Source organism: Microcebus murinus, chromosome 32 (genome assembly GCF_040939455.1).
Source record: "Microcebus murinus isolate Inina chromosome 32, M.murinus_Inina_mat1.0, whole genome shotgun sequence".
Taxonomy (NCBI): domain Eukaryota; kingdom Metazoa; phylum Chordata; class Mammalia; order Primates; family Cheirogaleidae; genus Microcebus; species Microcebus murinus.
The window spans coordinates 3,625,322-3,653,038 of record NC_134135.1 but is presented as its reverse complement, the minus strand read 5'-3'; the positions used below and the strand labels follow the sequence as shown (position 1 = coordinate 3,653,038).

The window sequence follows — 27,717 nt, the reverse complement described above, 5'->3', positions numbered from 1 at the left end:
GTTGTTTGTGTTTCACACAGAATGTCTAACACCTCTATGGAGATGAAGAGACACGCCTGTGTTAACTTTTCATATTTTTGTTTTTCTAATGTCCACAAAAATGAGAAATCCACACTAATTTAGAGAATATCATAATATCTTGTGGAAAATTATAATAAAACCCAATCACAGGCCACCGCCGCCGCCCAAGAAGAGCTGGGGGGGGACGGTGGCCCGCGAGGCTCGTTGCAGACGACGCGGGGCGATGCCCGCGAGCCCGGCGAGTGCTGCGGCGGCGGCGGGGCCTCGCGCGCGGCAGGGCGGCCCGGGCTTCGGCCTCCCTCGGGTTCCCTGGAAGCGGGCGGCGCCAGCGCGGGAGTAGCAGCAGAGGCGGAGGCTCCGGCGCGTCTCTCTCCTCCCCCTCAGCCTGAGCCGGGGAGGCCAGGCGGCCCAGGCGGCTGGAGGGGCGTCCGCTGCCCCAGAATGGGAATTCTCTTCACCAGGATATGGAGACTGTTCAGTCACCAGGAGCACAAAGTTATCATTGTTGGGCTGGATAATGCAGGGAAAACTACTATACTTTACCAATTTTCTATGAATGAAGTTGTGCATACATCCCCCACGATAGGAAGTAATGTAGAAGAGATAGTGGTTAATAATACACGTTTCCTAATGTGGGATATTGGTGGCCAAGAATCTCTTCGTTCTTCCTGGACACTTACTATACTAACACGGAGTTTGTAATAGTTGTTGTGGACAGTACAGACAGAGAAAGGATTTCTGTAACTAGAGAAGAACTCTATAAAATGTTAGCACATGAGGACCTAAGGAAAGTTGGGTTGCTGATTTTTGCTAATAAACAAGATGTTAAAGAATGTATGACTGTAGCAGAAATCTCCCAGTTTTTGAAGCTAACTTCTATCAAAGATCACCAGTGGCATATCCAGGCATGCTGTGCTCTTACTGGCGAAGGATTGTGCCAAGGACTTGAATGGATGATGTCACGACTTAAAATTAGATGATCTCTACTGACCTCTTCTCATAGACTTTGTATAAACGAAGTGCTGGACTTTACCTGAAAGCTGCAAAAATTAATGGTTTAGATATATTTATAATAAACTGATTTAAACTTTTTCTATAAGAAGAAAAATTAAGACCACTTATTTGAAATCAAAGATGAAGTCTCACCTTCCAATTTGCTTTCTCATTAGTTCCTTCCAAAGTAAGTTATTAAAGCTGTGATTGAAATTTTTCTCATAATGAATCCTCTCAGGACATTGTGTAGCCAATGGTAAGTAAAAGGGAGAGGAAGACGTTTTGAACTAAGAGCTTTATTATCAGTATAACCCTTCCTAGTTGAATGTTCTCTTGTTCCATTAAGTCAAAATACAAATCAGCACAGATATTCAGTTTCCAATATTTTAAAATGTAATGTTACTTATGAAAAGTATTTTGTATAAGGTTGTGTATGTATTGTGTATATACCTCACGTTCAAGTTAATGGCTTTGATTTATGTTCTAAAGAAAAGCAAATACAAAAAATAATAATATCCTTAGTTATAACCATAATGAGATAAGTACTGGCATTGGTGTTAAGTGCCATTTTGTACTCTTCCCTTATGTTCTCTGTATTGTATTAACCAACCCCCCAAATCATTGAGCTGCTCTTAAAAAAAAAAAAGGAAAAGGAAAGAGCTTGAAAAAAAAAAAACAAAAACACAATTACAGACACATAACTAGCTCAAAAAATACATTAATGTGGATCTGTGAGAATGCTCATTTCAAATGAATCAATCCTTAAAACTCTCTTCTCTTTTGTGTGAGGTAAAGAATTCTTTTCATTCATCTGCAAAATGGAAAGAAAAAAAAAAAAAGAATTCTTTTCATATCCCATTGGTGAAATATGTTTTTCCTTTTAGGGACACTTGACATTCAGGGATGTGGCCATAGAATTCTCTCAGGAGGAGTGGAAATGCCTGGACCCTGCTCAGAGGGCTTTATACAGGGCCGTGATGTTGGAGAACTACAGGAACCTGGTCTCCCTGGGTGAGGATAACGTGGCTCTTGACATCGGGATCTGCCTTGTGTGTCTTTGCTTTTTCTCTGTGTGCTCCTTGGGAGCCCCTGCATTGCTTGACTGGGATGGAAGTCTTATTGCCTCAGAAATGAAAGCTCCATGATGCTTTCTGGACTTTAAATGTCCCCTTTCATCAAATACTATGCCCCCTTCGTGGTACATCTTGTGGTACTATATGTGAAATATTTTTCTTGGTCCATTTATAATATCTTCTTTCCTACCTAAATATAGGCCTTAGATTTAGGAAAAGCCACAGCACTTCTTGAGTCTTTCTTTTTATAAGCAGGACTTTCTCTTCTTGACCTGAGTGTTATCTCCATGTTGGAACAAGGGAAAGAGCCCTGGACTGTGGAGAGTGAACTGAAAACAGCAAGAAACCCGGATGGGGGGCAATGGACCAAAGGTGTGAACTCAGGTAAGAGCTCAGGTGGGCACAGTGGAAGCAGCACCATTAGCCAGTGTGTGGGAAACTGCAAGCGGGGAAGTTCTGTGGTCAATGAAAAGTGTTAAGGACTGTGAGCCCTGAATGGAAATCTTTCTTTGCCCCCACTTACCATTCTGTTCTTTTGATTTTTAATAATTTTTCCTGTCGCCCTCCAGTGGTGCTGTAGCTCAAACAAAGATAAAAGCAAAGTCTTTATCAGAGTAGACAACACCCTGTCACCTGGCTTCTGTGAACTTTTTGGTCCCCTCACTCTGTGTGGCACATTTCTAAGGGTTCTCTTTTTCCTGCGGTGTCTCCTCCTGTACTTAATTCCATCTGGTGCTCAGTTCTCTGTATAGGTCAGAGCTGAGGCCTCCATAGACCTGACACCTTGAGCTATTCAGGTTCCACCCCATTTTCTGTACTTGGAAGACCTAATCAGGTGATCGGAAAACATTGGCTGCTCTTCCTTTGCATCTGGGGCCCAGAAACTGCATGGAGCTGTCTCCAGCCCTCTCTGCCTGTTCAGTTCTTTTTGAGATAAACAAAAGGCAAAGTGTTTTTCCTCCTTCACTTGCCATTCAACACAGAATGCGTCACTTCTGGTCACTAAAATGTGTAGGGATTTCTCCCCACCAACAGCTGATTTTCAGGGCACATCAAATGTGTTTTCTGTAATTCATTTGTTAGCCTGTCTACCTGGAGTTAGAGGTACATCCCACAGGCTAAGGGCTGCGTCCCCATGCCTGCCCCCCACCTTAGACACTGATCACAGGTAGTAGATTGTCACATGTCCTGACCAACCAGCTATAAATTGGGGGTTCCTTGGCCCTCCCACTCAGGTTTGATTAATTTGCTCTGTGAAACCCTTTCTATGTATATTGGTTCATTATAAAGGATATTTCGGAGGCTACAGATGAACAGCCAGATGAAGAAATCACAGGGCAGGCAAGGCGCATTGGAAGATTCACTTGGTGTGCCACCTTGTAGCACATCTGTGTGTTCAGCATTTGGAAGCTGTCATAGCCCCATCATTCAGGGTTCTTCATGGGGCTTTCATCACGTAGGCATGATGGATGTCAACTCAGTTTTCAGTCCCTCTCCCCTTCCTGGAAAATGGTGCTTGGGGCTTAAAGTTTCAGGCTTCTTATCATTGCCTTGTCTTTCTGGTGACCAGCTTCCATCGAGGCCTCTCAACCCGGAAATTCCAAGTTATTAGGAGTCTGTGTCAGAATCTGGGGAGGAGACCAGTGTATGTATTTCTTCTTATTTCACAAGGTCTCTCGGCCTTTCTTCAATTCTGTGTTATCCAACTTCACTCATGTATGTGACAGGAGTCAGTTGTCTCTTCTCAGTAGAGTCAGCAGCAAGATGCTTTATGGGACCCCCACTTGCACGCGGGAGCACAGCCCACTGGAGTGCTATCTCTGGTTTTAAGTCCAACACGGCTTGTTCAAGCCACTGCAACTTTCATCTTGTACATTTCCATGTTATAAATGAACTCAGTTTGTGTTTATTTATTAATTATACATTCCCTATTTTTTATGATACTCTTTGTGTTCATTTTTTCCTGTCTGTGGTGTGTGGGGCTGTCGTGTCCAAGAATGTCTATTGATTTACATGTTTAGAACATTTCATTGTTTACTACAGAGGGTGTTGCCCAGTAGCAGTTTCTCTAAAACCTATACTACAAAAGTTTTTGAATAAATAATGTAAATATTTTTCTTTTGTTTTACTTGACTTCATACCCAGTATTAAAGTATACTTCTGTCTTTTTAATTTTTTTTTTTTTTTTTGAGACACAGTCTCACTCTGTTGCACGGGCTAGAGTGCCGTGGTGTCTGCCTAGCTCACAGCAACGTCCAACTCCTGGGCTCAAGCTATCCTCCTGCCTCAGCCTCCTGAGTAGCTGGGACTACAGGCATATGCCACCATGCCCGGCTAATTTTTTCTATATATTTTTAGTTGACCAATTAATTTCTTCCTATTTATAGTAGAGATGGGGTTTCGCTCTTGTTTGGGCTGATTTTGAACTCCTGACCTTGAGTGATCCTCCCACCTCGGCCTCCCAGAGTGCTAGGATTACAGGCGTGAGCCACCGTGCTCGGCCTACATTGGGAATTGTTAATACCAAGAATATATGCTTTCAAAATTGTTTATCTCTTAGTCCCAGAAATATCATTAAAATTGACTTAGTATAATTTATTACATTTGATGGGAAAAACTCAAACTGTGTCTTCTTCTGCTCTTCCATCTTCCACCACACAACAACAGTTAGAACAATACTTTTTGACCAAATGCGAAGGATTCTCCCCACCAATCAGCAAATAATCAGTTCTGCAGCAGACACCAGCTGGATGCTGTTCAATTGAATTCTGTCACTCTACCTGGAGATGGTGTTAGTCCCACAGGTTGAGGGCTCAGTCTCCAAGACTGCCACCCACTTCAGTCAGCACTCACAAGGGTAGCCTTCAGGAACTCTGACTGACTGGCTTTAATAAGTTAGAAACCATACATGACAACACACACACACACACACACACACTCGTGTCCAACTTGGTATACCAAATTAATTTTTTTTTTTTTTTTTTTTTTTGAGACAGAGTCTCACTTTGTTGCCCAGGCTAGAGTGAGTGCCGTGGCGTCAGTCTGGCTCACAGCAACCTCAAACTCCTGGCTCAAGCAATCCTCCTGCCTCAGCCTCCCGAGTAGCTGGGACTACAGGCATGTGCCACCATGCCCGGCTAATTTTTTTTTTTTTTCTATATTAGTTGGCCAATTAATTTCTTTCTATTTATAGTAGAGACGGGGTCTCACTCTTGCTCAGGCTGGTCTCGAAATCCTGACCTCGAGCAATCCACCCGCCTCGGCCTCCCAGAGAGCTAGGATTACAGGCTTGAGCCACCGCGCCCGGCCCCAAATTAATTTTTAAATATGTCATAGCATTCTTTTTGGAAACTTTCCCAATTTCTTGCAACATAGTCCTTTGTCGAATATCCTGTGGTCCTTTTTTAGATCACCTTTACTTTGCAAAATTTCTAACATTCTGGGAGTTACATTCTTGAGTTAACATATGAGGACTGTTTTGTTCCCCGTCTTTCCTTGTGAATTTCCTGTAATGTTCACCTGATCCCTGGTAACTCACAGCCTGGTGCTGTGCTGCTGCGCTGTGGCTCTTATTTGCTGCTTATATTGCTAATGACCTTGTCCATGGGTGTTCACACCACTGCCAGGAAATGTTTCTGCTCTTTGCTGCTCCTAACAGTGCCCTTCAGTACGAGCCATGTCCACTGTGGCTCAGGTTATTTGTGTTCTTCTGGTGATAATTATGAAATCAAATTTATTCACTTTAAATATGTGCACATATGCTTTCATTCATTCACAAACACAACTCTGCATCTACTAATATGTAAAGTAGTGGGATTCCTGACATCATGTCCTTTTGTTTGTCAAAGAAATTTTATCATATTTTACTTTGTATGAGCATAGCAGAGCTAAAATAGATCATGCTTTTCATATTATTTAAATTTACATCAGTTTGATTACCACAAATATTTGAACTCACTTCTCCCACACCCCATTTTCCTCTGTGCCCCTCCTCATTCTGTTCTGCTTGTATGAATTTGACTATTTTAGGTCTCTCATATACTGGAATCATACAGTATTTGTCTTTAACATCTGGTTTATTTCACTTGGCGTAGTGTCCTCTAGGTTTATCCTTGTTGTAGCATGTAATGGAATTTCTTTCTTTCCTTTTTTTTAGGACTGAATACATTTCATTTTTATGTACATACCACATTTTCTTTATGCATTCTTCTACCTTTTGGTTATTTTGACTAATGGTGCTGTTAACATGGGTTTGTAAATATCTGTTGATGCATTTCTCTTCGGTTGTTTTGAATATATGCCTATATGTGGAATTGTTGGCTCATATGATAATTCAATTTTGAATTATTCAAAGAAATGTCATACTTATTTGTATAGTGGTTACACCATTCTACATTCCCAACAGGGCTCAAGTCTTATTTCTCTGTATTCTCGCCAACACTTCTTTTCTGATGTTCTTTTTTATTATTTTTGAAAATAAATGCCTTAGTATTTTTACCTTGTTTTCTGTGTATTGGTGTTATATCCAGGAAATCAGTTGAATCCAATCTCATAAAGCTCTTTATGTGTAATGTCTTCTAAGAGTTTTAAATTTTAGTTCTTGTATTATTTAGGTCATGAATCCATGATAAGTTAATTTTTTCATATGGCGTAAAGTAAGGGTCCACCTTTCTTCCTTTACATATGAATATCCAATTTCCTTAGCACTATTTGTTGAGGAGTTACCCTTTCCCCTTTGCATGGTCTTGGCACCCTTTTTGAACATCAGTTGACGCATATATTCCCACACTTGATTGTGATGTGTGATCCTTTTCCTTTTTTTAGGGGTCGGAGTATCACTCTGTTGCCCAGGCCAGAGTGCCGTGATATCAGCCTAGCTCACAGCAACCTCAAACTCCTGGGCTCAAGCAATCCTTCTGCCTCAGCCTCCCGAGTAGCTGGGACTACAGGCATGTGCCACCATGCCTGGCTAATTTTTTCTATATATTTTTAGTTGGCCAATTAAATTCTTTCTATTTTTAGTAGAGACGGGGTCTTGCTCTTGCTCAGGCTGGTGTCAAACTCCTGAGCTCAAATGATCCAGCTGCCTCGGCCTCCTAGAGTGCTAGGATTACAGGCGTGAGCCACTATGCCCGGCCTGATCCATTTCAGTGTACTGCTGAATTTGTGTTGCTCACATTTTGTTGAGGATTTTTGCAATAGATTATTTAGGAATATTACTCTATAGTTTGCTTTTCTTTAGGGCCTTTATCTTTGCTGTCAAAGTAATACTAGCCTTATTGATTGAGTTTAGAAGTATTTGCTTTTTGTCAACTAATGGAAGATTTTAAGGAGTATTGGTGTTAATTCTTTTTTCACTATTTGGTAAAATTTTACATTACAGTCATCTGGTTTAGTGCTTTTCTTTGATGGGAGGTATTTGATCACTGAATCTGTCTCCTTATTTGTTATTAGTGTGTTTAGATTTTCATCTTTGTGCTTGAGTCTTGGTAAGTTGTATACTTCTAGAAATTGATCCTTTTCTTTTTTTGGTTATCAAATTGGTTGTCATACAGTTGTTCAGTCTTACTCCCTTAATTTCCTTTTCATTTATACAGAATTGACTGTAATGTTTCCTTTTTTACATTTTAGTCATCTGAGTCTTCTGGTTTTTTATTTTTTAGTTAATCTGGCTGTGGGTTTGTCAGTCTTTTCATTGTTCAAGTATGATCTCTTTGTTTTGTGACTTTCTCTAGTGCTTCTGGATTCTCTATTTCATTTGTTTTGTAATCATTACTCTTTCCTCCGTTCTTCTACCATAGTGTTTAGTTCGTTCTTCTATTGCATTGAGGTATAAAGTTATTTATATATGAATGTTGTTTATTTTTAATGTAGCATAGATAGTTATAAATATCTTTCCCAGCGATTTTTATGGTATTTCATAAGTTGTGGTATGTTATGTTTTCCTTGTCCTTTGTATCAAGCTGTTTCCTAATTTCCTCTGTGATTTCTTTTTTGACAAATAGGTTTTTTATATGTGTTGGTTAACTTGCGTACGTATATGGCTTTTCTAGTTTTCCTTATTTAAATTTCTAGTTTTATTTCATTACTGTGGAAATGAATTCAAATACTTTCAGTCTAAGTTGTTAAAAAGTTGTTCTGTGTCCTAACATGAGGGGTATTCTGGAAATTGTTCCACAAGTACTTTAGAGAGATTTATATTCGGCTGTTATTAGGTAGTGTGTTGTCTGTGAGTCTGTTTTGTCCAATTGTCCACAAAGGTATTCTAGTCCTATGTTTTCTTCTGTTTAGTTTTTGGTTCTATCCATTTTGAAAATGGGGTATTGAAGTCTACTAGTATATTGTGACTGTGTCTATTTCTCCCTTGAATTTTGTCAGTGTTTCCATTCTATTCTTAGGGGCTCTGATGTTTAATGTCTATATATTTATAATAGTTATATCTTCTGGGTGAATTGACCCTTTCATTGTTTTATAACTTTTGTCTTTTAGTAAAACTCTATCCTCTCTAATGTTACCTCTAATGTATCCTCTCTAATGCTACTCTCTAATGTGACCACCTTACTTCTCTGCTGGTTACCATTTGCGTGAATTATCTTTTTACATCCTCTCACTTTCAGGCTGTGTATGTCCTTATAGTCTAAGGGAGTCTCTTTTGGACAAGATTTAGTTGGATCCTGTTTTCTTCTGATTGCAAAGTTAACGCCTTTAGATTTGAAGTAATTGGTTATAGTGAAAGCCTTACTAGTGCAATTTGTCACATATTACTTGTACATCCTGTAACATCTAGATTTTTTTTGTCTTTCATTTCTTCCTATGGCCTTCTGTGTTTTTTTGTTGATTGTTGTTCATAATGACATGCTTTGATTCCTATCTCACCTTTTTTAAATGTATTTTCTATAGTTTTTTTTATATTTACCCTTGCAGATGCACATAACATGGTAAAATTATAACATTCAATTTTAAAATGTTAACAGCTTAATTTCATTTATGTACAATAGCATTCTTTTACAGCTTTGCTCTCACATTATGGCTGTCAGAATTGCTTCTATATGTTGTGTTACTATTTATACTTATATAAATTAATATATAAATACATAATTTTATCTTTCAAATACTAAGAAAATATTAAATGTCAATTTACAAGTGAAAAGTACACTGCTACCTCTTTGTGTATTTGATCTTTTATTAACCTTTAATGGAGAACTTTATATTTTCATAAGGGTTAGAGGTACTTTCTGGGGACCTTTTCCTTGATCTTGAAGGACTCAAATTTGCATTTCTTGAGCAACAGGTTTAGAGTACTGATGAAATCTCTCAGCAATTTCTCTAGGAAATTTTAAATTTCTCTTATTTTTGCATGAGAGTTTCACTAAATATATATTCTTGCTTGCCAGTTTTTTTTTTTGTTTTTTTTTTGAGACAGAGTCTCACTTTGTTGCCCAGGCTAGAGTGAGTGCCATGGCGTCAGCCTAGCTCACAGCAACCTCAAACTCCTGGGCTCAAGCAATCCTGCTGCCTCAGCCTCCCAAGTAGCTGGGACTACAGGCATGCGCCACCATGCCCGGCTAATTTTTTCTATATGTATTAGTTGACCAATTAATTTATTTCTATTTATAGTAGAGACGGGGTCTCGCTCTTGCTCAGGCTGGTTTCGAACTCCTGACCTCGAGCAATCCGCCCGCCTCGGCCTCCCAGAGAGCTAGGATTACAGGCGTGAGCCACCGCGCCCGGCCTGCTTGCCAGTTTTTAAAAGCACTTTAAATATATTATCCCCTGGTCTTCTAGCAGGCAGGGTTTCTGTTGAAAAATGCAGTCTTATTTAGTTTCCTTTATATATGACAAGTCTCTTTTTTCTTGTTACTTTCATGATTGTTTCTTCTTTAACTTTTGATAATTTATTCATAACGTGTCTCTTTTGAGTGTTGTTGGGTACTTTCAGATATAATGGTGATGCTTCTTGAATTTGTATATCCAATTCTATCCTAAAATTTGGGATGTTTTGTCATTGTTTCTTCAGTTGCAATTTCTGATTTTTTTCTCTCCTCTTTATGAAACTCCCATAGTTTGTATATTGTTTTATATGGTAGTATCCCAGAAATCTATTAAGATTTGTTTGTTTTCATCATGAGCTTTTCTTTTTGCTCTTTGGAGAATATAATTTTGAATAAAGTATCTTCAAATATGCTCATTCTTTCCTCTGCTTTTTTCAGTCTCCTGTTGAACCCCTGGTGAATCTTTAATTCAGTTATTGTATTGCAGCTCCAGAAATTATATTTTACACTAGTTTTTGTTTTGCATTGTTTCTTTTATTTGGCTATACTTCCCTGTCTTTTTGTAGATGTTGCAATTTTTAGTTTAGGTTTGGGTATTGGTAAAACAGCCACCTCTCCGAGCCTATTTTAAAGGATCAAAGAGCACCCATTCCTTTTCTGGGGGTGTATCTTCCCTGGCTTTTTTGATGTTCTATTACTGATGTTTAAAAAGCTTCCTTTAAATGTCTTATTTTCCTTGAGAGGCTGAACTGTGCTTTTTTTTTTTTTCAGAAGCTTTAGATTTATCTTCTATCTCTATGCTTATAATCTCTCCTTTATCCTCTGACCCTTTATCCTCCTGGCTCCTGGAGACCCCCACTGTTCCAGTGCCTCACCTCACCTCATTTTCACTACTGCCTATGTGATAAACAAAATGTGCTGATACCGTTTGCAGTGTCCAAGTGAGGAGAGGTAGATTCTAGTCTTTTCTCCCAGGCCCTAGACATGACAGATTCATAAATTCAAGTTCCATTCTCTTCTTTTTTTCCCAGGGAGGAGCTGTGTGTTGGAAAGCAATGCAGGAAACAAGCCTATTAAAAATCAAGTTGGATTACGCTTTCAGTTCCATCTCCCCAAATTGCAGCTATTTCATTCTGAATGGAAAATCTATGAATGTAATCAAGTTGAGGAGTCTATCAACCATATTTCCTTATTTTCACCTCTACAAAGCATTCCTTTTAATATCAAAACCCACATATTTAATAAACATAGGAATGGTTTTGTTGATTCTCCATTACTTACACAAGAACAGAAAGCACACATTAGGGGAAAACGTTACAGAAGTAAGGAGCATGGCAAAGCCTTTATTGTGTCTTCAAGCCTTAATATTGATCCAGTAATGCTTACTAGAGAAACACCTTCCAAATGTAACGAGTGTGGCAAGGCCTTCACACGCCATTCAACCCTTGTAGAACATCAGAGAATTCATAGTGGAGAGAAGCCTTACAAGTGTAATGAATGTGGCAAAGCCTTCAGTCGGAAATCAAACCTTGCAAAGCATCACAGTATTCATACTGGAGAGAAACCTCACAAATGTAATGAATGTGGCAAGGCCTTCAGGGACAAATCACACCTTGCAAAGCATCACAGCATTCATACTAGAGAGAAACCTTACAAATGTCACAAATGTGGCAAGGCATTCAGCGTGAAATCAGCTCTTGCACAACATTGCAGTATTCATACTGGAGAGAAACCTTACAAATGTAACGAATGTGGCAAAGGATTTTGTGCACGTTCAAGGTATACTACTCATCTGCTAATCCATACTGGAGAGAAACCTTACAAATGTGATGAATGTGGCAAGGTCTTCAGTTGCAATTTATACCTTACTCGACATCAGAGTATTCATACTGGAGAGAGACCTTACAAATGTAACGAATGTGGCAAAGGATTTTATGCACGTTCAAGGTATACTACTCATCTGCTAATCCATACTGGAGAGAAACCTTACAAATGTGATGAATGTGGCAAGGTCTTCAGTTGCAATTCATACCTTACTCGACATCAGAGTATTCATACTGGAGAGAGACCTTACAAATGTAACGAATGTGGCAAAGGATTTTGTGCACGTTCAAGGTATACTACTCATTTGCTAATCCATACTGGAGAGAAACCTTACAAATGTGATGAATGTGGCAAGGCCTTCAGTTGCAATTTATACCTTACTCGACATCAGAGTATTCATAATGGAGGGAAACCTTATAAAGGTAGTGAATGTGGCAAAGCATTTAGTTTTCGTTCAAGCCTTGATATCCATAAAGTTATCCATAATACAGATAAACCTTACAAATGTAACGAATGTGGCAAGGCCTTCAGGCACAAGAAATCCCTTACAGGTCATCAGAAAATTCATACTGGAGAGAAACCTTACAAATGTAATGCTTGTGGCGAGGTCTTCAGGTACAAAGCATCCCTTACCATTCATCAGAGAAGTCACACTGGAGAGAAACCTTACGAATGTAATGCATGTGGCAAGGCCTTCAGGCACAAAATATCCCTTACAGCTCATCACAGAAGTCACACTGGAGAGAATCCTTACAAATGTAATGTATGTGGCAAGGTCTTCAAATATAGTACAACCCTTGCATCACACCAGACCGTTCATACTGGAGAGAAACCATACAAATGTAATGAATGTGGCAGGGCCTTCAGGCTGAGATCAAATCTTGTACAACATTGCAATATTCATACTGGAATGAAACCTTACAAATGTAATGAATGTGGCAAGACCTTCAGGCTCAAATCACTCCTTGCAAACCATCACAGTATTCATACTGGAGAGAAACCTTACAAATGTAATGAATGTGGCAGGGCATTCAGGGTGAAATCATATCTTGCAAAACATTGCAGTATTCATACTGGAGAGAAACCTTAGAAATGTAGTGAATGTGGCAAAGCATTTCGTACACGGTTTAGCCACACTACTCATCTGCTAATCCATACTGGAGAGAAACCTTACAAATGTAATGAATGTGCCCAGGTCTTTAGGTGCAGTTCACAGCTTGCATGACATCGGAATATTCATAATAGAGAGAAATCTTACAAATGTAATGGATGTGGCAAAGCATTTAATTTGTGTTGAAGCCTTGATATCCATAAAGTTATCCATAATGGAGATAAACTTTACAGATGTAATGAATGTGGCAAGACCTTCTGGCAAAAGATATCCCTTACAGTTCATCAGAGAAGTCATACTGGAGAGAAACCTTCCAAATGTAGTGTATGTGGAGAGGCCTTCAGGTATAAGATGTGCCTTACAGTTCATCAGAGAAGTCATACTGGAGAGAAACCTGACAAATGTAATGTGTGTGGTAAGCTTTTTACTTATAGTTCAAACCTTGCACAGCATCAGAGAATTCATTTATGAGAGAATCCTTACAAGCTCAGGAGTATGACAGATTTTCATCATGAGTGCTAGTATTAACCAACATCACAGAATATATACTAAAGAGAAATGAAATGCATTTGGGAAAGGCTCTTGTCCATGCCTCACCACTTACTACACATCAAAATGTACATCTTGAATGAAACCATGCGAATGTTTATGGTGAGGCAAATGCTAATACCCATGGACCATTGCTTTAGAACATCAAGGATTTATACAAGAAATAATCCATGATATTACCTGCTGGGGAATAATTACAAGTCAAATGTGTTTCCTCTTGCAACAGGATGTATGTCAAAGGTGAAAGGACATGTGCAAATGGTTTGTTGTATTTAGTTTATGCAATATGTGATTATTTGGGGTTCTTTCAAAAGGCTGCTTGACTCCTTAAGACTTTTCAACCTGAACTTTCAAACCTCTTCCTGTGCTTTCCTTACCGAGGTTTCACTGTAGTGTCTTGGGGGGGGGTCTGAATTGATTACTGAGGATCATTTGTGTCCTGTTTCCTGTTTATCTTTTGAGATAAATGCAAGGTCTGTCTGGAAAGTATCCAGCCATGTAATATGTTCTCATTATATTAATAATGGATGAGTACTTTCCGACAGTCCTTTCATGTATGTATGTGTTGTGTTTTGTTTTTTTTAAATGGGGATAGTGTTTTGTTCTGTTGCCCAGGGAGTGCAGCGATGTGATCATAGCTCATTGCACACTCAAAGGCTGAAGCTGTCTTTCTTGAGGATAGTGTGAGGGGTCGAGACATTGCACACCTGCAAGGCCCACACCCCAGTGAAGCCGGAACTAACATCCGGCTTCTGGAAACTGTTGCTTGCTTGCCATGGAAACTGTTGCTTGCTTGCTTGATTGCGCCAACTTTGCATTGTTCGGACCCCTGTATAGTGGGGCTGCCAGCCAGCCAATCATGTTAAAGGTCAATGCATGATCCACGCGTGATCAGCCACTGCATAGCGTATGCACCATAGGGATAAAAGGCACGCTGCAACCCCAGTCGGGGTCCTTGCCTGCAAGAGTGACCACTGCGTTGGTGCTCTGGGGCTTGGACCCTGGCTAGCCAAAAAATAAACCTCCTCTTGTGTAATTCATCCTCGATGTCTCTGCTTTTCTGTCCGGTGGGGCTGTAAAAGGTCGGTCCCAAACGATAGCTGGCACAACAGGTATACACACCACCTGGTGCAGCTAATTTAAAAAAATTATTTTTAGAGATGAGGTTGCAATATGTTTGCCAGGCTAGTTTTGAACTTTGGACTCAAGCATTTCTCCCAACTCTGTCTTCCATAGTGCTGGTATGTAGATATGAGCTACCATGTCTTCTCTGAGAGTAAATATTTACTGATACAGAGAGGATGACAGCAGGCAGAGAATAACAAAACTATGATATCAGTCATCATTCTTAACACATTCAGCTCACATTTCTCCTGAAAGAAGGACATAGTGGGTTACAAGAAAGAAATGTCCCACTGATTCACTGAAATAGATCAGGATACAATCTAGAGACACTGGAATTTTTATGGGAAGTTAGTAATAGGTTATTAGTGACTAATGATGTGGTGGAAATAATGCATGGGAAATGGCAATCACTTTCTTTTTTCAATGGTAGTAGTTATTTAGCAAGGATTGATGAAAAATGAGTCCTGTTTTTGAAGTTAAAGAGAGAAAAGTTGTATTAAAGAGTTTAATGAAAGCTACCACTATAGACTGTTCTTCCACATGATTCACATTTACCTATTAGCATTGTAATAATGTTCAAGTGTTTTATTCAGAATATATCATAGTTCTCAATTTTAACGAATAAAATGTAATGTTTTTAACTATTAGTTTTGTAGTAATGTAACTATAAATGAATCACATTGTTTCTCCCAACATTGTTTTATTCCACCTCAGGAGGATCCTTCATAACAGACAGTAATAATGCACCATTAGGCCCTTAAGGTTGATCCATTTAGAAGGATTTTTTTGGTGAAATCAAACAACATACACTTTTGGGTGCATATACTTAGGTAGTATGATTTTTGGTAATCATTCTTAGTACTTGAATCATTCTTTGTACATGCTGCTGTAGGGTACATATGTGAGTACAGTGAAAATGTCATAGCAATACAAGTTCACACACTTATAACCTCAAATGTATGTTATTGTTGATGTACATGCACTATATTATAGTTCTACATGCTTCTCTCATATGCTAAATAGGACCCATGGCATGTATTTTCATTTTTATAAGAAAAGTACACATATAGCAATATATGGAAATTGTGAAAAGAATATGTGGGTATAAGGATAAAAATAATACCATGTATTTTTTCCCTTGCAGTAAGTGACATAATTCAAAATTGTAATGTTTATGCATTTCTATTTATGAACAAACATAGAGAATGGGAATTTTGTTTTGTTTTGCTAGATAAACTAAAAACTACAATATTATAGTCACCCTGGTAACATCACTGCCCTACTGGAACTTGATTGAAGTGTACCTGACGTTTAGATATTGGGAATGATGATGTATACACTGAAGTGTTAGGAGAATGTTAATTGCATAGTGAGACTTTCTGAGGAAAGCATAGTTGATTTCCACAGCTGGCGCCCAAATGGCTTGAGTGACCTGGTATATGTGACTGGCTTGGGTTGTTATGATTGTTAAAGGCTGGGGCTCATGTGGGGTATACACATGTGGTTTGAACTTCCAGATGGTGCCAAAGATGGGAACACTCAGGCTTTATTGCCGGCTTGACCAGGTGAGCAGAATAGAAAGAGGGAATGAAGAGATGTGAAAAGTTTTATTAAAGTATCACATAACATAGTCTGACTCTTTAGTACAACACTGCTTGTTTTCTCTTGAAACTCCTGAGTTCGTTGGGAAAGACCCTAGCGTTCCTCTTGTTAATATCTTAGTACATTCCTTTTTTGGATGCACTCACAAGTCGCATCACAAAATGTGACTGTTGAGTGTTGAAAATATTTGTGAAATACTACTTAGTTACATTGCTTAAACTATTTTTTATAGTAGCTGAATGAAATTGTGTGGAAATGATTAATATATAATAAATATGAGTAAGAATTTTACTGGAAGAGCAATTTTACAACAGTGGTAATGCTATTTTCAGATTTATGGTATTAATATATACTGTGGTTCATTTTCAAGTGTCATTATTTTTTGTTTTCCTATATGATTACTTTTTGCAGTTTCTTTCATCTTCTATACATTGTAGGCCAGTGTGTATGTTTAATATATTTCTTCCCTGTATTACTCTAGTGATTACTTTAGGGGTTATCTAAATGGGGGGTATTGCTTGCAGACACATTTTAGTGACTTGTGTATACATATAGGACAGTGGGTGGTAAAAACTATGATCTCTATAAATATGTAAACACATTGCCCCTGTAAGTCTTTAGTGAAAGTGCTGGGACAATACAATGGTAAACTGAAATCTCTTAATTGGGCAGTTATGTAAGATCAGTTGTTTCAAAATCAAACATGGAAGTTAATTGGCATCTGGAGAGGTAAATGAACTGTTTTAATAAGAGGGGAAATCACCCAGGATTCACCTTTACTTTGTGACAAGGAGATAATCTCTATTGCTGAATTGCTGGAGGCCATCGTGCCCCCCCCCCCCACTGGCTGTCATTTCTATTCACAGTGAGAATCTTGCAGGAAAACATATTTGGGTTACCATGAATACTAATAGCCGATAGGTTTGTTTGCATCTAAAAATACTTAATAAATACATTTTCTTTTAATAATTTCAAGCTGAGTACAGTGGCACACTTATAATCCTAGCTACCTGGGGGCCTGAAGCAGGAGGATGGCTTGAGGCCAAGAGTTAGAAACTATCCCGGGCAACATAGTGCAACCCTGTCTCAAAGAAAAAAAGTGATGTCGGGGAGGGGACAGATTGGTGGACTAGAATCAACTGGCACATGCCTCTCTCAGGGAGAGGATTTAAAATGGTGAGTAGATGTTTCCTTTCAACTATATCATGTATGATAGCACTGGGATTTAATAAAGAAGTGTGGGAGGCACCAAAAGCAAAGGCGAGGGCAGCAAGGCAACCTGTTTGGATCAGCGGTAGCCAGGGTGGTTCCCTCATGTGAGGAAGGGGGGGGTGAGAGGCCTTTAGGGCTCCACACTCCTCCTCTACCCCCTTGGGCCTCCACATAAACCCAGGGAGCTGCCTAGAGGCTGCACAGCATCATTTCATCAGAGAGTGACACGGCGGTGTCCCACAAGCTGCCAAGCCCTGAGTGATGCACCTGGCATCATCCTGAGAGTCTAGCCCTAGAGCGCCGTGTCTTTTTGGGGGCCAGCTCTGCCAGTGTTACCTGCTCATCACCTCTGTTGGGCCAAAGATTAAGTACAGAGGATGGCCACTCTGTATGTTTGGGGCCTAGAACAGCTGCTGCCTCTGCCACTGTGATACCTATGGAGACAAACTCCCACTATCACGGTACCTCTTTGTTGCCACTGGGGTATGTATCCTGTTCCTGCTGCTGCTGCTGCTTCTGACCCTGTACCCAGCATCCATCAAACCCCCAGAGCCCCTCACCTCCACTGCCCCTTCAGAAAGCGACTCACTCTGACCCTGCATGGGTATTCAGCAGTGGGCTAGGAAGCAACTTGCCTCTGCAACTTCCTTTAGCACCTGCTTGGACTGTGACAACCACAGGAGAATGGGGAGATGCCGGAGAGCACCAGTATTACAGATACACAGTGCCTGAGCATTCTTCCACAGTAGGATGGAAGAACCCCATCCATGGACCCAGGAACGGGATTACCTAGTCTCGTCCACCACCACTGCCACTTGCACACCCTCCCAGAGGTCTGACTTTCACTATCCCAAGTTGGCAGCAACACTGCAGTGGATATTGACCAGTATGAACCAAAAGGCAGTGCACCTCTGCACAGAGGAACAGAGTACTGGTGTACTGCAAACCTATCTTTTGAGCTTAGGGAAGATTCCTGATCAGAAGGAACCAGCATAGCATAGGAATGCTGGGGCAATGTGAAAAAACAGAATCCTTTGACACCTCCAAAGAAATGTCAAATATGAATTTCAAATTATAAATGGCAAGTAAGTGCAATGTGCAAGTTGAAAACTAACCCAAAAAGAAAAAAATTCAGACATTTACTAAGATTGATAAAGCTTTAAAAGACATAATAGACCTTGTGGAAATGAAGAGTGAAGGAATTTTAAAATACAGTGGAAAGTTTTAAGAACAAACTAGAGCAAGCACAGGAAAGAATTTCAGAGCTTGAAGGGAAGGCTGTCAAATTACCCCTGACAGTGAAAAATGAACAAAAATTAAGAGAAATGAAGGATGTCTATGAAATATGTGATTCTGTGAAACCCGAAACATAAAAAAATCATAGGTGTTCCCAAGGGAGGAGAAGAAATACAGAAAGCGTGGAAAAGTCTGTCTGAGGGAATAACGGAGGAAACTTTCCTGGTCTTTGTAGGGATTTACACATCCAGATACAAGAATGTCAGTGAACTCCTTGAAGACTTACCACACATAGTCATCATTCTAGCCAAAGTCAGGGTAAAGGAGAAAATCCTACAAGGTGATTGAGAAAAACATCGAGTAACTTAAAAAGGAAAACCTATCTAACTGACAGAAGACTTCTCAGCAGAAACCTCACAATCCAGAAAGTGTACCATCTTTAGTATTAAACAGAATAAATATCAGCCAAGAATTTTATATCCTACAAAACTAAGTTTCGCAAATGATGGAGCTATCAAATCTTTCCCTAACGAGCAAACTCTAAGGGAATTTGTCACTGCTAGTCCTGCCCTGTAGGAAATGCTCTGAAGTCATCTAAACACTGCAAAAAACATGAATAATTATTCAACTTTTGCAGTAAATATGGATGGTCCCTGACATACAAGTTTGTGAGTCATAAGTCAAAATTCACAGACCTGTACTTAACTCATCAGTAGTGATAATGACAACGCAAACTTGAGTGAAGTATATTTTAAAAACTTGTATTCCATTGACTGACTTTGTAGAAACAATTACAAGTCTCTTAAGACACATCACCTACTACACATTGGAGTGTTTGGTAGGAGTGCCTTATTTTAAATTATTTCTGAAGACAGACATGGATCCACATAGAAGAGGCAGAAAATACTGATTACTGACACCTGACATAGCAATGTTGTAAATCACTTCCTTTGCACATTAGCCCTGCGTGTCTGCATTCATGAAATGTGTCTTCATGTCTTTCTCCATTGTTTGGAAGAATTGCCAGCAGGGCAGGTGCAACGAAGTGAACTTAGACAAGAAGCAAACATACAAACAACTTTCATTATAGAAAAGAAGGAAGAAAGCTACACAGAGTGAAAAATATGTTCCAGAGAGAATTGGGTCAGTCTCCACGTGTGCAGAAAAACATCAAGGTCTCCCAGGTGGTTTCCTTTTGACCTGGTTTGGGGATGGGGTTGCGGGGAGTGTGTGATATTATCAGGTGATTGAAAAACATGATTGTCAGGTGTGCATTTTCGTTCATGCACTTTCCCTGGTTGGCCTCTGGCTTTTCTGTTCCTAGGAACTGCCCTCCTGGCCTGTGCCTGCCACCTGCAGATTTGATCCCTAACAGGCACCAGTGGGGATTTACAATGTCCAGGAGGAACGTGGATTCCAGGTGTGGTTGGACGAGGGTGCTTCAAAGGGTGGGTTTGAGCCCCAAAGTCTGAAACCCACACACATTGAATGAGCTCTGTGCTCTGTAGAAAATTGTGGGCAGTACTGGGGGATGGATCCGTGGCAGGGCCATGGCCAGCAAAGGGTGGGGCCTAAACCTTGGGCAAATGGAGGGTTGGCATGGTGTGAAAGCAGCAGTCAGGGTGGAGCCTGGGGAGGGCTGGGGCCAGGGCTCCCTCTGCCCCCATCCTCAGAGGTCTTTCCTCTGTCAGCCTTACTGCCTATTTAAGTTAACATTTCAAACAAGTGAAAGGCAAAGATTAGAGTTATAAAGGTCCGGTTATATTAAATGCTGAGCTATTTTTTCCAATGAAAGTGAAAACAGTTTTGATGAAGAGCTCCTTTTGTGAGAAGGTGAAGACGGGTCCAACAGGTGAGATGAGTAGGACTCTTCCCAGGGTAGGGTGTAGGGGTGGAGGGGGTGCAGTGGTGTCAGTGAAGGGTCCCAGTGGGGCGGTGGTTGCCTCTGGGAACTGGCAATTACAAGAGCTCAATTAAGCAAGGTCCTGAGTGGTCTGCACAGGATGGAAACTAGTGGGTGGAATGCAAAGCTCCTTGCTTCACACTGGAGGGAAATGATACATTCCTATGTCTTTGAAATAAATTTGAGTGGCACTTAATTTTTCCATGAGCTGAAATTTTGTTTTGGCCTACATTAAGGTCATCGATAAATATTCTATGTGTGCATCCTCAGGACAAGTCAAATTACAAATAAGAGGCTTCAGTCCTTTGAAAATGAGGAAAGACACTTTCCTCTTTCTCAGAACATTTACCTGAGAAAACTTGTAAATGTGAGTACTTTCTCATGAAATATCTATCTTTAGGAACTAAATGAATCTTCTTGAGCCTAATAACCTGGGGATGTCTTTCTGAAGGGCCCAAAGGCCATCGATTTGATATGTCAACATCAAAGGAGATAACACTGTAACTGTCAGTTTCTGTGGGATTGTAGGAGCCGAACTAGAGTGAGCACCTGGCTCCAAGTTGGAAACCTACCACCTGTCATAAACATGTAGGTCAAGGTTTTTCCCCATCCTTCTGGCCAAAGCTAATTAACATAGACAGTCACCCCAATTACCAGATAGAGTCAAGATGAACTATGTGTGCCCAAGGGTGCTGTGAAGTCCTCTTACTTAAAGTTAATTAGTGTTTATCTTGAAAAAAGTGCGTAATGGGTTGTACAGAAGCTTTAGGTTTCTTCCTGTTTCAGCTCTTAGCAGATTGTCTCTCTTGCCCATCACATTCTGGCTTAATGCTTATTCATTAATAAAATTGTTTTCTTTCCTCACTACTTTTGTGTAGAGGATTTTTGGATCGGCTGTAGATTTTTTAAAAATTATATTTTCCCAACATTTTTGAAATGAAATAAAGATCATTTCTTGGGTAATTTACTGGATATTATCAGGTTGTGATTTACTAGTTTGTGTTTGGTAGTCTAGATATACTAACTCCTAGTTAATAGTTAATCCCTCATGGAGTGATTATATGAAGACCTTTCACCAGGTTGGTGGATACAAAAAATTTTAAAGTAATATATATATTCATTCACATCTATATTCATTGTTTATATACCTAATCTGAATTGTGAATTCATCTACAACTTTTGTTCCCAGGTTGCAGAAAACAACAGAACTTTCATCATGTTTATAAAGATACTTTATTTTCATCAGCTTATTTCTCTGAGATAGAAAACTTCCCCTCTTCGTGGTCTTCCACAGGGTTTGGCTGGTACAGGGGATGTCAGGAAAATTTAGATTAATTTTGGATTATGACACGGATGTTACATTTTGATTACTGCTGGTATTGTCTAATTATGAGTAAATTCATGAAACTGTGTGAATGTATTTTTTCTGTGATCAGCAGGAAAATGGAAAAGAAAAATATTTTTCTTAATACAATCCTAGGTTTTCAATTTAACAGTCATGCCGCCCCCTGACTTTGGAGATTTACAGCTGCATCTTTTAACAATTAGTGATGCCTCCTATGTGTGATGGGAACAGACACCACAGAGACAAATGAACACTCAGGGCCCTTCAGTGCCATTCAAAGACTGAGGCATGGGGCATGTTTGTTGCTATTACTATTAGTTTATGTTTTCTCATGTTCTGTTTGTCAACTATAACGTGAATTTTGCTTCATGTTACAGTAGATGGTGATATGTTGAAGTTTACTCAACCCCTATAATCCTAGGAAATAGGAAAGGTTAAAAGAATTACCACAGCCCCCCTTCCTCCCAACCACCTTTTGTTTCTCTTGAAACAGCTCACTGAAAAGAACCACATTTCACTGTACTTCAGTAAGTCGAGGGACAGCCTTCTTGTTCACAAAGACAGACCCTCCAAATTCCTGTGCTGTTGCTTATCAAGCATTACTGAATTGTTTCTCCCCACTGATCAGCGAGACAAATGTGGTTAACCTAACTTAAACTTTTTTTTTCCTTTGGAATATTATGGGGGTACAGATTTTAAGGTTTCAGTAAATGCCCTTTCCCCCCATTCCCCCACAAGTCTGAGTTTCCAGCATGACCATTCCCCAGATGGTGCACATCTCACTCATTATGTATGTATATACCCGCCCCCCTCTCCCATGCCCAATACCCTATTCCTGTAGTACCTATGTGTCCACTTAGGTGCTGCTTAGTTAACACCAGTTTGCTAGTGAGTATATGTGGTGCTGTTTTTCCATTCTTGGGATACTTGACTTAGTGGTATGGGTTCCAGCTCTAACCAGGAAAATATAAGATGTGCTATATCTCCGTTGTTTCTTAGAGTTGAATAGTACTCCATGGAATACATATACCACATTTTATTAATCCATTCTTGGATTGGTCAGCACTTGGGCTGTTTCCACAGTCTTGCAGTTATGGATTGTGCTGCTATAAACATTCGAGTGCAGGTGTCTTTTTTTTTTTTTTTTTTTTGAGACAGAGTCTCACTTTGTTGCCCAGGCTAGAGTGAGTGCCGTGGCATCAGCCTAGCTCACAGCAACCTCAAACTCCTGGGCTCAGCAATCCTACTGCCTCAGCCTCCCGAGAAGCTGAGACTACAGGCATGCGCCACTATGCCCTGCTAATTTTTTATGTATATATATTTTTAGTTGGTCAATTAATTTATTTCTATTTTTGGTAGAGACGGGGTCTTGCTCAGGCTGGTTTCGAACTCCTGACCTTGAGCAATCCGCCCGCCTCGGCCTCCCAAAGTGCTAGGATTACAGGCGTGAGCCACCAGGCCCGGCCTCGGTGTCTTTTTTGTAGAGTGTCATTGGATCTTTTGGGTATATGCCCAGTAATGGGATTGTTGGATCAAATGGTAGATTCACTTGTATTGCTTTAAGGTATCTCCATATTGCTTTCCACAGAGGTTGAACTAGTTTGCAGTCTCACCACCAGTGTAGGAGTGTTCCTCTCTCTCCGCATCCACACCAGCATTTGTTATTTGGAGACTTTTTGATAAAGGCCATTCTCACTGGAGTTAAGTGATATCTCATTGTGGTTTTGATTTGCATTTCCCTGATGATTAGAGATGTTGAGCATTTTTTCATATGTTTGTTGGTCATTCTTCTGTCTTCTTTAGAAAAGTTTCTGTTCAAGTCCTTTGCCCACTTTTTAATAGGGTTATTTGATTTTTTCTTCCTGATTTTCATGAGTTCTAAGTATATTCTAGTTATCAGTCCCTTATCGGATGCATAGGATGCAAAAATTTTCTCTCATTCTGTAGGTAGTCTGTTTACTTTCATGACTGTTTCTTTGGCTGTGCAGAAGCTTTGTAGTTTGATCATGTCCCATTTATTTATTTTTGTTGCTGCTGTGATTGCCTTTAGGGACTTCTTCATAAACTCTTTGCCCAGGCCGATGTCTAGGGGAGTGTTTCTAACTTTTTCCTGTAGAATTCTAATAGTTTCATACCTTAGGTTTAAGTCTGTTATCCAGCGTGAGTTGATTTTTGTGAGAGGTGAAAGGTGTGGGTCCTGTTTTAGCCTTCTACAGGTGGCTATCCAGTTTTCCCAGCACCATTTATTGAAAAGGGATTCTTTTCCTCAGCGTATGTTTTTGTCTGCTTTGTCAAAGATTAGATGGGTATTGAGGATGGTTTTATATCAGGATTCTCGCATCTGTTCCACTGGTCCATATTCCTATTTTTGTGCCAATACCAGATTGATTTAATTACTACAGCTTTGTAGTATAGTTTGATATCTGGTATATTAATGCCTCCCATTTTGTTTTTGTTGCCTAGAATTGCTTTTGATATTCGGGGTCTTCTTTGGTTCCATACCAAGCGTAAAATTATTTTTTCTATATTTGTGAAGAATGCTGATGGAATTTTAATAGGTATTGCATTGAATCTGTAGATCAGTTTGGGTAGTATAGACATTTTGATGATGTTGAGTCTGCCCATCCACGAGCATGGTATGGATTTCCATCAGTTTACATCCTCTGCTATTACCTTCCTCAGTGTTTCATAGTTCTCCCTGTAGAGGTCTTTTACGTCCTTGGTTAAGTATATTCCTAGGTACTTTAATTTCTTTGTTGCTATTGTGAGGGGAATTGAGTCTTTGATTTGGTTCTCAATTAGATTGTTGTTGGCGTATATGAATGCCTCTGATTTCTGTGTACTGATTTTGTATCCTGAGCCTTTACTAAATTCATTGATCAGTTCCAGGAGTTTCTAGGTTGAATCTTTGGGGTTTTCTAGATATAATATCATATCATCAGGAAACAGTGAAAGTTTGATCTCTTCTGCCCCTATTTGGATACCTCTAATTCCATTTTCCTGTCTGATTGCTGTAGCCAAGACTTCCAGCACTATGTTGAATAGAAGTGGAGATAGTGGGCAGCCTTGTCTGGTTCCAGTTCTAAGTGGGAATGATTTCAATTTTTCCCCATTCAGTATGATGTTGGCTATGGGTCTGTCATATATGGTTTGTATCATTTTTAGGTATGTCCCTTCTATGCCTATTTTCTTAAATGTTCGTATCATGAAAGGGTGTTGAATTTTATCAAAAGCTTTTTCTGCATCTATTGAAACAATCATGTAGTCTTTGTTTTTGCTTCTGTTTATGTGGTGAATTGCATTTATAGATTTACGTATGTTGAACCATCCCTGCATCCCTGGGATGAAGCCCACTTGATCGTGATGGATTATTTTTTTGATAAGCGTCTGGATTCGGTTAGCTAAGGTTTTGTTGAAAATTTTTGCATCTATATTGATTAGGGATATTGGTCTGTAGTTTTTTTTTTTTGTTGTTGCATCCTTTCCTGGTTTTGGTATCAGAGTAATATTCACTTCATAAAAGGTATCGGGGAGGTTTCTGTTCTTCTCGATGTTGTGGAATAGTTTCTGCAAGATAGGTACTAGTTCTTCTTTGTAAGTGTGGTAAAATTCGGGTGTGAAGCCATCTGGACCGGGACTTTTCTTTTTAGGGAGATTTTTAATTGCTGTTTCTATTTCAGCTGTTGAGATTGGTCTGTTCAGGGAATCTATTTCTTCCTGGTTGAGCCTAGGGAGGCTGTGTGTTTCCAGAAATTTGTCCATTTCCTCCACATTTTCCAGTTTGTATGCGTAAAGATTTTTGTAGTATTTATAAATTATATCTTGTATCTCTTTGGTATCAGTTGTGATATCTCCTTTTTTATTTTTGATGGAGCTTATTAGAGATTTCTCTTTTCTGCTTTTCGTTAGCTTAGCCCTAATGGTGTCTCAATTTTGTTTATTTTTTCAAAGAACCAACTTTTTGTTTTATTAATCTCCTGAATAGCTTCCCTGTTTTCAATTTCGTTTAGTTCTGATTTGATCTTGTTGATTTCAGTTGTTCTGCTGGGTTTGGGGTTGGTCTGTTCTTCTTTTTCCAGCTCTTTGAGTCATTTCATTAGAATGTCTATTTGTGATCCTTTTGTCTTTTGGTTATAGGCATTTATGGAGATAAACTTTCCTCTCAGAACTGCTTTAGCAGTTTCCCAGAGGAGTTGATAACTTGTCTCTCCATTGTCGTTTTCTTCATAGAATTTTTTTATTTCCATCTTGATTTCTTCATTTATGAAGTAATCATTTAGTAGGAGGTTGTTTAATTTCCACGTTTTTGTGTAGAAATGTGAGTTTCTGTTAGGGTTGATTTCTACTTTTATTCCACTGTGATCTGAGAAGGTACATGGTATAATTTCTATTTTTTTAAATTTCTTGAGATTTACATTGTGTCCTAGTATATGGTCAATCTTAGAGAATGTCCCGTGAGCTGATGAGAAGAACGTATCTTCAGTGGATTTTGGGTAGAATGTCCTATGGATGTCTGTCAGACCCAATTGTTCCAGGGTTTTGTTTAAGTTCATTATTTCTTTATTAATTTTCTGTTTGTAGGATCTGTCTTGTGCCGTCAGTAGGGTGTTGAAATCTCTGGTGATTATGGAGTTCCTATTAATCCATTTGCTTAGATCCAGTAAGGTTTGCTTTTTGAAACGGGGTGCACTTAAGTTGGGTGCATATATATTTAAAATTGTTATCTCTTCTTGTTGAAGTGTGCCCTTCACCATTATATAATGACCCTCTTGGTCTTTCACTACTTTTCTTGGTTTAAAAACTAAATCGTCTGAAATTAGAACTTCCACGCCAGCTTTCTTTTGGCTTCCACTTGCCTGGAATACTGATCTCCACCCTTTTACTTTTAGTCTATATGTATCCTTGCAGGTTAGATGTGTTTCCTGAAGACAGCATATACTTGGCCTGTATTTTCTTATCCATTCACCCAGCCTATGTCTCTTGAGTGGAGAGTTCAAGCCATTCACATTTATTGAGAGAACTGATAGGTAAGGTAAATTGCTGTTCATTCTGCTGGGTTGGATGTTGTTGCTTTGATTTCTCTCTTGAGCCATTGTATTATCTGGCCTTTAATCTTTGGGTGTTGGTTGTTTTTATATTCATGAGTTTTTATTATGATGTTCTGTGCGTAACACTGTTTTGAGTACTTCTTGTAGGGCTGGTCTTGTCTTAGTGAATTCTCTGAGACTTAGCTTGTCTGAGAATGTCTTTATTTCTCTTTCATATATGAAGCTTAGTTTTGCAGGGAATAAGATTCTTGGCTGGGCATTGTTTTGTTTCTGAAGAGTGAGAATGGGGCCCCAGTCTCTCCTTGCTTGTAAAGTCTCATTAGAGAAGTCTGGTGTTATTGGTATTGGCTTTCCCTTGTAGGTTACTTGCTTCTTTGTTCTTACAGCTCTTAGAAGGGCCTCTTTAGTTGATATTTTGGTCAGTCTGAATACTGCATGACGTGACGTCTTCCTGTTTGCATTGAATCTCCCAGGGGTCCTCTGGGCTTCTTGAACTTGTATATCAAGATTTTGAGCAAGGCCTGGGAAATTTTCCTCTATTATATCTTCAAACAGCTTGTGCAGCCCTTGAGTGTTGTCTTCTTCCCCTTCTGCTAACCCTATGACCCTCATGTTAGGTTTTTTCACATAATCCCACAGCTCTTGTAGGCTTTGCTCTTTTCTCTTGTTTCTGTGCTCTATATCTGTGACTGATTTATTTAATTGGAAGGTGTTATCTTCAATCTCTGAGATTCTTTCTTCTGTTTGATCTACCCTGTTCTTGAGACTTTCCATAGTATTTTGTAATTCCCTGAGTTGATTCTTCATCTCCAGGACTTCGGTTAAAGTTTTCTTCACTGTCTCGATCTCTTTAGTGAACCTTTGTTCCATATCCTGGAGGCTTTTTGTGGTTTCTTTATGTTG

At 39.4% G+C, this 27,717-nt stretch overlaps 1 protein-coding gene and 1 pseudogene across 2 annotated transcripts in view; both read left to right on the top strand.

Annotated features, from left to right (window-relative positions):
- Positions 1-20,380, top strand: part of LOC142865733 (uncharacterized) — a 36,689-nt gene extending 16,309 nt beyond the window's left edge. The window contains exons 3-5 of one of the 2 annotated variants that reach the window (XM_075998928.1): positions 1,899-2,025; positions 2,343-2,471; positions 10,891-20,380. In XM_075998928.1, coding sequence (XP_075855043.1) covers positions 1,899-2,025; positions 2,343-2,471; positions 10,891-12,773 — 2,139 coding nt within the window. In that variant the 3' untranslated portion in view covers positions 12,774-20,380. Of the gene's footprint in view, positions 1-1,898; positions 2,026-2,339; positions 2,472-10,890 lie in introns of both variants that reach the window. The other variant, XM_075998927.1, reaches the window with a different exon arrangement.
- Positions 430-1,701, top strand: LOC142865737 (ADP-ribosylation factor-like protein 5A pseudogene; annotated as a pseudogene).
- Positions 20,381-27,717: the final 7,337 nt, after the last annotated feature.